The sequence below is a fragment of the Seriola lalandi genome, unplaced genomic scaffold (genome assembly GCF_002814215.2).
Source record: "Seriola lalandi dorsalis isolate HSWRI2012SDOR001 ecotype SW California unplaced genomic scaffold, Sedor1 jcf7180002054559, whole genome shotgun sequence".
Taxonomy (NCBI): Eukaryota; Metazoa; Chordata; class Actinopteri; order Carangiformes; family Carangidae; genus Seriola; species Seriola lalandi.
The window spans coordinates 1,502,635-1,515,660 of NW_019525112.1; the positions used below are offsets into that span (position 1 = coordinate 1,502,635).

A 13,026-nucleotide genomic window follows, 5' to 3' on the forward strand; every position below is an offset into this window, starting at 1 on the left:
GACGTGTGCCAAGAACAGCGGAACACCATGTATGTGAAAAATAAAGATGCTCTTTCAGATTCCAGATTTGGTGTGGTTGAACTTTCCATCACCTCCAGAGGCACTGCAGGGACACAGTAGAAAAAACAGAGAGCGGGCCAGGGGAAATTCCTGCCAGGGATCCATGAATGTCTTAATACCACAGGAATGCACAAGTCAAATTTACATGACTGTCATGACAGCTCCAGATACGGAGGGCAGTAAACCAAGGTTTTTTGTTCTTATTCATTAGTGAAAAGTTGCATATATATCAGCACATTGTGTTTGTCCTCAGCTTTATCAGATTTTTACAAAAGGACTTAAATTTGTAAGAGTACATTGTTTGTTTATAGCATTCAGGTCTTTTAGGGAATCACTGCAGAATGTGTGTGGTCTCTTAACAAGACTCGCATTATGTTAATATACATGGAAACATCAAAACAAAATGAAAACAATATCAATCTTAACATCTAAATTCCTTGTAAGACAGCAAACAAAACAAAGGAGTTTTTCTTGAGATAACAAAATTCAATCCAAAAGGAATGTTAAAGCTATTCAAGTTCAAATAAGATTAAATCAAGACATTTGGAAAATGTGCTTATTTGTTTTCCTGCCAAAGATCGATGCCACTCTCATGTCTGTACTGTAAATGTGGATATAATAGCAGGATATAACAGCTGGTTAGCTTAGCTTAGCATAATGATTGGAAACAGGGGGAAACAACTAGCCCGGGTCTATCCAAAGGTAGAAAAAAAATCCCAAGGCAATAAAAATATTGGTTAGAAAAACAAATGTACTGGCACAAGCTGCTGGCAACAAAAAAAGACGTTAATCTTAAACTTTCACGGTTACTAATGTGTTACCCACAGGACTGGTTATTTTACTCAAAGGAAATCCACCCTAAAGAACCACTAACGGCTTTCATTCCTAGTGCTTGACCTTACATAACCCAATGAGGGAACACCCTGTCACAGCCTGAAAAACAACAATGATGTGTTACATTGCTGAAATTCATTGCTGGGTGGATCTTCTCTAGAACTGCCAGCTTTTCTATTTGTCTCTCAGATAGTTTCTGCATTAGAGAGAAAAAGATTTGTTAAGGCTCGCGTGGATTTGTGGAACTCCCTATCGTGCCTGCATTCCTGTTGATGGAGTAGCTTATGAAATCTGTTGGCAGAGGGCCCATTGATCCTTGCTCCTCAGTTGTGATCCATATTTTTTCCACACTTATTATTCTCTCTCAATGCCATGGGATGTTCCCTGGCTAAGAAGATAAAACACAAGTACTTCCCTCAATGGAGTTGTTCTTCACTCAGGCTTCAGGAAACCAAGAGGGGCCATGTCATAAGCTCGATTACTCTCTGAAATCAATTAAACTGTTCATGGAAAGCACTAACTCATTGCTATTTTAAAACCTGTGCATAAGCACTCACCCAAAATAGTGCTTGTATCAGTATAGCTGATTTTTCCAGCCCAACTTCTATCATCTTGAGCAGACCACTATAGCAGAGTCTGTTATTAGTTGCTATACTGTACATGCTGGCTGTGTGCCAGGCCCCTCTGGTAAGCCACTCAAAGAGGCCAGCGCCAGCCAAAGCCTGAAGCGTTCCCATGCCAAACAAAAACACACCAGTAAAGTCAATATTAGCCTTTTATGCTGACAACCAGCAGCAGGAAAAAGCAGAATAAAAGAATAAAAGACAAACAAATACCTCAAAGGATATCTAAAGGATAAATGAAAGCACTTGGATGGTAGGAACGTTGGTGAAGTGCTCTCAAAGATCTGTGTCTCCAGGGAGCTGTAACCCATCGCATTTCTGCTCTCTCTTCCGTCCATTCTCTGTGTGAGGTTAATTGGAGAGTGGGACAACGCTTTGTCAGGATGTGTACATAAGTCTTTGGAATAATTCACATGGGCTGTTTTTTAAAAAACGTTTTAATGGAATGAACAATTTCCTCTGATAACGGCGTACACATGTTTCACTGCCAGGGACGAAGGTTCACAAGGAGCATGGAGTTTAACAGGAATCTTTCCACCGATTGCACACTCATTGTTTTGATTTAATAAAAAGCAGGATAGCACAATACCTTAGTGTGTCTTGTCACATGACTTTATATATTATATTGCCCTGTCTGTTAAACCATGGTCTCTCTTACAAAAGAAATCTTGATCTTAGTGAGATTGCCTAACCCTTTTAACCATCAAGGTAAAATAAACAAAGGTGAATCTTGAGAGAAAGTCATTACCCTTTTATTTTGAAAACTTGACATTTATTGTTGATGGCTGAAGTGCCTGAGCGTAAGATGCATCAGAAATACCCATTACAACATTAAGTGACGTTATCTATCTGATGAGTCATCTGCCCATCTCATGAAAATACAAAAACAACCTCCAAGATGAGAAAGGGTATAAGCTACAGTATCAGCCACTCCAAAAGCTATTGTTTTAGGACCTGTTGGATTTTTCTCAGTTGTTCTCCCCTATGGTTTCACCTTTTAGTTGCACTGCCAATTCATCTGCTCTCATGCACTCACTCATTCACTTCTGCAGGTGGATGAGGTGTCTTTCCTGACAGTCCTGTTGAGGTTTCATTGCTTGTGTGAGAGGTTCAGGACAGTCATTTCATCTTTGTCAGATCCTGAGCTCGGTAAAAACTTGTTTAACCATTTGTTCAATCTCCTCAGTGTTGTAAAACGTTGTGTATGTTGTGACCAACGCTTAGCAACTTTTTTTTTCTCTGCCAATAAAGGTGATGGCAAGTTTAAATTGATAACCTCTCAAAGTGGACAGTAAAGTTTAGTAGTAGGCTATATGTATGTTTCTGCATCTGTGTGCATCCTAGTTTCTTTTTTTTTTCAGTGTGTTGCAGTTAAAATCCCTAAATGTCTCTTCATTGAGGACAAGGATTTTTGAGAATATGTTGATACTGCTTGACTCTTTAGCACTCTCCACAGGAGGTCCAACAGCTGTTGGAAACACCAGATGGGGTAAGGATTCATTTGCCTTCTCAGACCATGTAATAATACTTGTTCTCGCTTTTCTTTCCCACAACAAATTTATTTTCTCCAAAAGAGATGGACCCTCAGTGCCAAAGAGTTTCATACATTTTTTTTCCACAGCTGAGTAACACTCAGCGGCGGATGTTCATGTTGTATTCTTAGCACTACAAGCATTTAATATTCTTTCCAGCAGAGAAAATCATCATGACTCATAGTTCAGCCTGTGTGTGAAAACTCATGGACAAATACCTTCCTACTTTCAGATTTGTGGCCAGATTTGATTCTGCTTTATATGACTAACTATAAGGCTGTGTGTGTGTGTGTGTGTGTGCGTGTGCGTGTGCGTGTGCGTGTGTGTTTGAATGTTATCAATGAAAAAAGGAGTTTATTATTTCTTAGGAAAGTTATATGAGCATAACATGGAGTTTGGTTTATAGCTGTATGCAAAAACTAAACTACCAAATAGAGGTTTACAGCAGTTTGAATTAAAAATGAATAAATGTAAAAAAAAAAAAATATATATATATATATATATATATATATATAATATATTAAAAAATCTTTCTGTCTGATCTCAAAAAGACGTTTTATTAGAAATGGATTTCCTGTTTTCATAAACCAAACCCTTGCACTCTAAGAGCACATGTTGTGAGAAAATATTAAACCCTGCTGTGTTTTTCTGGCAGTCTCCACAATCTTCAAATATTAAAGATTAAATCAGGTTGGATTAGATTTTTTATGAAGTCAGGAGGTAACCTTTGCTCCAATAAACCTGCTCAGTGGGCTCCAGGTCTTAAATCACAAAAAAATATTTGGAATAAATCTGTGTTTTTATTCTTTTATAACCCCATACTGTCGTTTTGAAATGTCACTAGTGCCCCTGTGGTCCAATTTCTGGCCTTTTGAAGTGACACTTGTCCACCATAAAGCACTAAATTATGACTAGTGGAAGGGTCCATTTCTTCCTGGAGGGCATTTTCACAGGCAATTACCTTTAAATGCTGGCCACTAGTGCGCTGAAGTGTGCTGTGGTCAGGGTACATAAGTTGAGGTCATGTTAAAGAATACGCACCGTGACATAAATTGATTTAATGCTGTTTAAATAACTGAAATGTAGATGTGGACGTGTAGAAAGACAACATCTAACCACATAAACATGTTAATATTAAAAGACCCCTTCATTGACTTCTGACTTTTAGGCAAATTTAATGGTGTGACATAAAATATTAAACATACACTAAAATGGTGGTTTTAAAAGTGGTGTCTGGGGACCCCCAGGGGTCCTTGAGGGGATTCCTGGGGGTCCCATTTATTTTCACTATAATTCTATCCATAAGTAACACAATGACAGAAGGTATGACTACTTTAGTCATGGGTTTCAAACACTTTCTGGAATAAAACATGTAAAAGCTAAAATCATATTGCGTGGGGGACCCTGGGACAAAATGGGTGTGTGGGGTCCTTGATGTGAAAAAGTTTGAAAACCACTGCACTAAAAACCCCCAATCCTGCAACTGCAGGTCAGGCAGCATGAACAAAGACAACAGCTTTGGGATTCCCGGTTCTAAAGTCTCTTTTTTATGTGGTTAATGATTGTAGATCTGGGGGCCACGATAGGTCTTTGCAGCTACTGCATTTCCTGATTTCATCATTGTCATGAAAAGCCTTTTTTACAACATTCAATTAGCTTTGACCAGTATCATCGACAAGACTGAACACTTTCAAAACAGGCCTTGAAAAGTAAAATTATGATTTAAGTTATTACACCTACTGATTTCTAGAATTTTGTTTTTGTTTTGTCTCTTTTAAATACCTGCATGATTGGATCACATCTTTTTCAGCCTATAAAGTTACAGTTCACGTATTTGTTCCTAATCTTTCTCCTCCATCTATCCGGATATCCCACCATCAAATACTCACCAAAAGAAAGTTTCCTTGTTGAGCATCCATAGCAAAGGTACACACACAAACAGGCTCCCTGTGAGATTCCCCCCACCCCACCGCCCACCAGGAAAACAAACTTTACTTGGAGCTTTAACCTATTCTTTCCTTTCCACTTGAGGACCCCGACCACGGTGACATAAAGCCAAGGAAGGGAGAGGCTGCAAGGACACATGTTCCGCACTCTCCTTCCGACCATCACCGACATTGGTTTATTTGTTTGCTCAGGAGGCTGGAGACAACTAGAGGCGGGAAGCAGGAGGAAGGTTTCAATCAAGATAATACATGAAAAGTTTGGAGTTGTACCAAGTTCGTATTAATCAACCACTGCACAGAAAAAAAGGAGAAAACCCCAGCAGCGCTCTCTCTGTTCCTGTTCCTGCTTTATATCGCAGTGGTTGAGGGTCGCATGAACCCAACTTATCCAAGGTCACAGCTCACATACAGCGTACAAATGTACACATCTTGAAGAGCACTTAAAGCACACACACAGGAATTCTTTCCTATATGAAATCAACACACCCTTCCCCCTGCAGATTAGCAACTGTAATGTGGGAGGTTGTTTTTCAGTACGTGCATCAGTAGTTTCTTCACTGGAACTGAGCCGACCATTGATTTAATAGATAATTAATTCATACTTGGCAAATGATGCACTTCAAAAGACTGTTAAACAATTTAAACATGTTTAATACACACTGCTGTGTAGCTGTTAATTAGCCACAGGTAAAGTCTACATCTAAATCTCCAAGGATACAATTGAAAGTGTTTATGAAGTCATATGCCAACTTAGAGGAGAAGTGCCGAAACCCTGTGGGAACACTTTAGGGTGAAAAAAAAAATCCATTTAAAAGAATACTCTCACTGAAAAATATACCAGCACATTCATTTCCATAGCAGCTCAACAACTTGAAACTCCTCAAAATGACAACAGCTAATATATATGAAAATGAACACAGGCTAATTTAGTAAACTGGGAATGGAATTAATTAGGCGTCAACTTTTATCAGCATCAGCTCATATTTGTCCCAAAGTGTGGATGAAAAGACATTTTTTTTAATTGTCTTCACAGATGACTGAGATGCAGGAACGCATGTAACAAGAAATCCTTTATCCACGAGCTCATTAGGATCACACAGCATAGATTTCACAAGGCATGAAGAAGTAGAAAATGTGCAGTACACACACACACTTATGTATCTTGATCATCCAAATAAATTCTGAACGTTTTGCCATTAAATCTGCAAAGGGGCTTGCCTTCTGTCACTTCAATGTAAAGTGAATAAGATGAGATGGTATTACAAAAGTGGCAAGACTTAAAATGTAATACACAGTCAAAGGCAAGTATGCTATTTTATGTACTGTAATGTGCAGTATAAAAAGAACTCATACATCTGTGAATAATGAAAAACTTGAGTGACAGCATAAACATTATATGTATTCTGGGAATATTTATGATTTTTTTTTACAATTCATATTAAACTTCATAGTGCTTCATCGTGAAACAGTGACTACATTTGACAGTACAGTGCTGGTATAGTACTGGTTATTCTGGAGTGTATTTAAACTGGGAATATGTCCACAATGAGCAATAGAGAACAGCTTGATAGCATCTTGAAAATGATTGCAAGTCACATTCTTGTGCTTTTCCTCCTCTACTAAACCAAAGGTGTCTTTAATGGAGACCTCTACTAAACAAAAGCCCGGGGTTGACTGAAATCAGCGCTTAAGCTGTCTATAGTGGGTGAGGAATGTGTCTTAGTGTCAGCTGAAGGAAACAAAGAATGACCCCTATTAAAGACGAAACACAAATGCATCAGCCATGTTGGGCACTGCATCAGTCCAGTGGAAACAGACCAGATCTAACGACTCTTAAATTTCCATTTTGTTGAAAATATTGTCCTGTTACCTGAGATAAGGATACAACTGTCACTGAATGAGCTGCAGTGAATCCTCCTTGGTCCCCTCTCCCATCAACCCTGCCCTCAGGAATCAGAGAGACACTTTCTATACACAGAGGTACCATGAGGGACTTCTGTATGGACAGACGTAAAAAACACCGCCTTGCAGCTATGGCACTGGTCCATGAAATGACTGTCAAAGCCTCGGCTATTTTACTACCTTCCTTGGAGACTCTTGAGGCCCCAGTTCTCTCTGACGCCAACTTACTCTGCTTCAACCTGATGGAAAAATTGCATATATCATATCTTCCTGTCTGCCAGAGTGTGCCACGCCATGAGTGTTTTCATGATCGCTGCAGTAATGCAAGACGTGGGCAGAACTCATAAATGTCAGATTCTGTTTAGCCAATCTGGGTATATGAGTGAAGCTCTTTGTGGGCTGAGCCTTAGCAGAGTGCTGCAGAGAGGCTTTTTAAAAGCTCAGCCTCCTGCCCCTGCTCCTTATAAATAACAACAATTTGCACACTCATATGAAAAACATTCAGCCCATTTCAGTGGACTGTGGCCAAGATGATGATGCTGACAAACAAATTAGACAAAGAAGAACAACTCTGAATGTGTGGTAAAGATACCACACATGTTATCAGTGAAGAGCAGTAATGACACCAAACTGTATAATACCATAACCTATAAATTATTCAGATATTATGAGACATCTGGGGACTGATTCCAATTCACATATTTCATTATCTGGAAGGTGTCCACACAATGATCAATGACATCACAGCCATAACATTATTGAATGTAATTGGATTATTAATGACTAATTTTTTTGTTTTAATGAGTATTTTATACAATTGAAAGATTTTCTATTTGAAGTGTATTTTCTTGTTTTGTCTGTTTTATCGTTTGTTCATTTTTATGCTGATGCAGATAACAGGGCATTAAAGGCTTTTCAAATGGGAAGAGATCTTCTGGTCTTTTTTCCATTTTTGTAAGAGGTTTACTTTGTTTTGGGGGATAATTTCATCACAAGTCTTTGGCAAACAATAATAACCCTGCAGGCTAACCTGTCCTCCACCCAGCTTGGGCAAACTGCTTGAATCAATAAACCCTGTTTTTCTAAAGCCCATACAACTTTATATCACTGAAGCCTGTGTCCTCACACACCATCTGTGAAAAAGTTTTCTTCTGAAGCCATTACACTATCTATCTAATGCATATTTTAAGTAACGACGTTGCAGAATGACAGATGGAGGGAGGTGGCTGACAAGAACAAGTCTGTGAAATCTCAGGGAGACATTAAAAGCATGAAATCAATGGCCAAACACAAAGAGAAAATAGAAGCAGAAAGCATTCTGGATAATTTGAACTGAGAAACAACTCAAAAGATTTGGCAATTTTATGCCTTTTACACCACTTAGTAAACTGTGTCCCACATTATTTCTCAATGTTTACACAAAACTGTGTTGCATATTACCCAATGTGTCTTATTACTGAAAACAACCCAAAAGAAAAAGGTTGAGTTTTAGGTTGTGATCACAGAATTGTTTTTTATGAGTTTTCAGAAAATGCCTTTGTCGTTATTCTGATCACATAATTGTCTTTTAGAACTCAACAGAAATGTCTGTCATTCTTTTTCAGAGCAGAGAAGCTGAAGACAAAGGTTATTCACATTGCTAAAAGTATTCCGTTTTAGCACCAGGAAGAGGCAAGCTGACAGGAGCTTTTATTGCTGTAATCTTTTCCTCCATCAACACCCAGCCATTCAATTTAAATCCACAATGTAGAGCAGAGACATAGTCTATGAGGTGACACACAGACTGTAAATGAATACACACATGAATAACTGTTCTTTACCCATATGAGCTATGCGCCATCTAGTGTTAAAAAGCAATAACTGTCTTATTTTGAAGGCGGAGTGTGACTGCAGAAGATGGGCCAGAGTGTTATCAAGCTAACCACTGAAAGCTAGAGTAAAACCGGAAGTGTTTTCAAAAGTTCAGAAGAAAAACAACAAAACAACAAAACAAAAGCAAAAAGCAGTCACAAATTGATTGATCTATCCCACAGACCTTATAGCTAAATTGACTGACTACACTGCCTGTTTCACTACCTTAATTTTTCAGCCTCCAATATAGGCTACACAGTAGGCTACAACCACCTTTGGGGCAAGCCTGCCGTTTTCTGGTAAATATTTTTGCTATCCACATATCAGCTGTATTTTGAAAGACTACATGATTTGTTGATATATAATAAGAAGACGTGTTGGGGCTATTTGTGGCTTTTCACTATTTCGTCACTTTCACTTTTACTTTGAAAGTTATCAGCGGACGTCGTGCTTTACCTATTGTTTAACTTGACCTGGAGTTAGCCTCCTGGCTCCATGCAGACAGTAACAGCAGTGACAGCATGGCTTACAGTGCGAAAATCGGTCCGTCCATCCTGAGCAGCGACCTGTCCTGTCTGGGCAGCGAGTGTGTGCGGATGATGGAGTGCGGGGCAGATTACCTGCACCTCGACGTCATGGACGGGTCAGTTTATGGTACTTCTTTAGATAAACTAGCATGCTAACGACTAGCAAGCCGGTTGGAAGTTCAGTGCCAGAGAGCTAAAGTTGGCTAACATCAACAAGCTAAGTTAGCTTGCCAGAAGTTAAGCTGGCTGGAGCCGATGTTTATGTAACTGGATTTTTTCTGGCTTAAGTGTGTCAGAGGAAGAGACTTTCCAAACGTCGAGATGTCAAACATCATACTGTGTTCCGAGTCTTAACAGCTGTAGCCCTTTTGCCTGCTGATGAAGACACATTTTACCTTCCTCTACACTTACGCAAGGCGTTACTGTTTATGCAAGATGAGACGTTTTCACAACAGCTGCTAGTTAAATGTTTGGTTTTGTTTCCTTTTAAAGGCACTTTGTCCCCAATATCACATTTGGCCATCCCATGGTGGAGTGTCTAAGGAAGTCAGTAGGCCAAGACCCTTTCTTTGGTGAGAAATAAAACCACCCACACACACACCACATTCTACAAACCATAACCCAATTGAATTGAATTGAACATTGAATTGAATTGAATTGAACATTGAATTGAATTGAATTATGAATGCCTCTGCTGTGTGGGGGAGTGTTAAGACATTGTTAATGTTGCAGACATGCATATGATGGTGTCTCGGCCGGAGCAATGGGTGAAGCCCATGGCTGCAGCAGGAGCCAACCAGTACACATTCCACTTGGAGGCCACTACCAACCCTGGAAACCTGATCAAGGAAATAAAAGAGAGTGGCATGAAGGTGAGAAAACATTCCTGCACTCCAAGAGGCAGAGTTGAATTACAGCTCCAAAGTGTGTAACGTAAAGTGTCACTAATTAAGAGAGTAACTATGTAATGCATCTTTAGATGTATTTAAGAAGTAGAAACCACATATTAGGGAGGCTTGTCTGAATAGACAATGCGTATTTGTACAAGATGATATTGACAGGAAAATTTAAAATATTGGTATCAACTGAAAACATGAGTGCTGAGTCCACTGTGTTTTAGGATGACTCGTTAACACTGTGTTAATGTTGTAGGTGGGTTTGGCCATAAAGCCTGGTACAACAGTTGAAGAGCTGGCACCTTGGGCCAACCACATCGACATGGCTCTGGTCATGACTGTGGAACCTGGCTTTGGAGGACAGAAGTTCATGGAGGACATGATGCCCAAGGTAAGGACAAACTGCAGTTAGAGGAAATATAAAAACAGGAACTTTAAGCACAACCACAGCAAAAAAAAACTAGGCTTCTAAGCTTACAATACAGCCAATCAGCACCAATTTATCATAACATACATGCCATCGTACTTACGGAGAAAACATAAGCAAGTTGATCTCTGTGACAAGAGGGGATAAACTACTGGCCAGTTCTCTTTTGAGCCACTGTAATTACAGATTCATGTATCATTCATTGCATCTGAAACAGTTTCTGTAAGGCAATGACAAAGAGATTAGGCAGCTGGTGGATGATCTGCAACCAGGATATGAAGTGCAAAGCAGAGCTCCCTTCAGTCAAAGTAACTGTGGGATAGATCAGATGAGTTTTTATAAACAATTATATCTTAACAAGATGATTATTATGTACCTGTTTCACACAGGAGACATTCTAAATTAAAGACTAACTATAATCTATTAAATTACTCTAAAATTAAAGACTAAAATCACATAAACGTCAGGTAAAGTTTCACTTTCACAATGATGTGAGACTCAGTGTCCATAAACATTTTTGCTAAACCACAGAAATATATAAAGTTACATTTCAGTGCTCTCTTTTTTCCCTTTTGTCTCGCTTGCGGTGACTATGTAGAAGTCTGTTGAATGTTGTGTAAATGTCTATAACTGCTCGCAGCCCTGATAGAAGCATCTGTTTATCAAAGCCTGGTAGTTTTGTCTGACTAGTGTTCCAATCTGGTTGAGGACATCTGTGCTTTAATCTGTAGCACTGTGTCTCTTTGCAGTGAACTAATATGTGAAAAGTTTGTTGTAGAAATGGTGTTAAGTCGATTTTGATCTCTTTGTTTTTGTCACCAGGTGAGCTGGCTGCGGAGTCAGTTCCCTTCGTTAGACATTGAAGTAGATGGAGGGGTTGGCCCCGACAGCATTCACAAGTGTGCAGAGGTGAGGACTACAAACAGTACAGCCTATTCAAATAACCACATAAAAACTCTTAATTGGATTTTTTTTTTAGGTTATCTCATGCTGTGTGTATTCTCATATTTGCCCCAGGCTGGAGCCAACATGATAGTGTCAGGCAGCGCTGTGATAGGCAGCGACGACCCTCGTTCTGTCATCGGTCTTCTGCGCACCGTGGTGGCCGAAGCAATCCAGAAACGCTCGCTGGACCGCTGAGATGTCCTCTTTGTGGAGATCCCCACGGCAGCACTCTACCAGCCTGTCCAAGCACCACACCACAGCAGCCAGTGGAACAGGCTCAATACGGACATTTCTGGGGTAGAGGTCGGGGGTCACAGTCAGAGCAGTGGGCTTCTGTGGAGGTGTGGGTGCAGATTGCCAAATCTAAAACACTTTAATATGAGTGAAGCTGCATTGTGCCTCTACAAACTGTTTGAAGTTCATCCTGTCCTGCTACAGTCTCTCCTCTCTGAACAGTTTAGTCAAAGTGAGTGTCATCATTTCGAGACTGGAATCTGAAGTTATGCTGATTTCTCATCTGTAAACATTCCTGAATATTGTTTTGCCTTATACTGTAAATTGTGAGTATAAATTAATCATGGCAATAACATGGCACAAGGAGCACTGTGGCAAATCATTTTTTGAATTCCATCTGAAATCATGTTTCTTACATCATAACTGTTTTTGCCCTTTCACTGTTTTGTTGAAATGGACCATTCCCAAAAATCTTCCTGTGCTACTGAGCAAAAATATTGTACACTACTAAATTCAATGAGATTTTGTTTTTGCAGATTAAAGAAACTCATAGGAAGTGATGTGTATATTATTTGCAGTTTGACCTTCAATGTGATTGAGACCAAATTTGAAAAAAAAGGGTGCAGAAATTAAACAAGACAAATTGTATATAATATATACACAGCAAAGTACTGAATTACACCTGGAGATCATTTCTCTTTAGGTTGGTTAATGCTAGCGTGTCTGTGTTACAGGCTACTGCTAGTTCTGACTAGATGAGGTAGACTGATTATCTATTGACATTAAGTAATCTTGATAATATAATCCAGAGTAAGGATGTGCATTGGAAAATACTGTATGCAGTATTAAGTAAAAATGACAAACAAACCTGCCTAATTACATGCAGGAAAGATTTAAGAAAACGGTAAACATGAATTATATGTTATCTGCATGAGTACTGAGTACAGCCTCTCTGTTCTCAAAACAGCCTCAGTTCTTTGTGGTTTCAACAAGATGTTGGAAATATTCCTTTGAGATTCGGGTTCATGTTGACACGATTGCATCACATCATTTCTGCAGATTTGTCAGCCGCACATTCATGCTGCTAATCTTCTGTTCTACCACATCCCAGAAGTGTTCTATTGGAGTCAGATCTGGTCGATGTGGAAGCCACTGAAGTACACTGAACTCATTGTCATGGTGCATTATTGTGCTGGAAGTAGCCATTAGAAGATGGTAAATTGTGATCATAAAAGAATGCACATGGTCA

General features: G+C 39.3%; 1 protein-coding gene across 1 annotated transcript; it reads left to right on the top strand.

The window, feature by feature from the left end:
- Window positions 1–9,224: 9,224 nt before the first annotated feature.
- On the top strand, window positions 9,225–12,333 carry rpe (ribulose-5-phosphate-3-epimerase). Its single transcript, XM_023415827.2, has 6 exons — window positions 9,225–9,391; window positions 9,768–9,847; window positions 10,008–10,147; window positions 10,428–10,562; window positions 11,421–11,507; window positions 11,616–12,333. The coding sequence occupies exons 1-6, from the start codon at window positions 9,270–9,272 to the stop codon at window positions 11,736–11,738; spliced, it is 687 nt and encodes a 228-aa protein (XP_023271595.1). The 5' UTR covers window positions 9,225–9,269; the 3' UTR covers window positions 11,739–12,333.
- Window positions 12,334–13,026: the final 693 nt, after the last annotated feature.

Bases quoted from the DNA above. Each gene is read 5' to 3' on its own strand.
- rpe (XM_023415827.2), top strand. From the start codon at position 9,270: ATGGCTTACAGTGCGAAAATCGGTCCGTCCATCCTGAGCAGCGACCTG. The intron at 9,392-9,767 runs GTCAGTTTATGG...TTCCTTTTAAAG, and splicing joins CACCTCGACGTCATGGACGG to GCACTTTGTCCCCAATATCA. The intron at 11,508-11,615 runs GTGAGGACTACA...TATTTGCCCCAG, and splicing joins GCATTCACAAGTGTGCAGAG to GCTGGAGCCAACATGATAGT.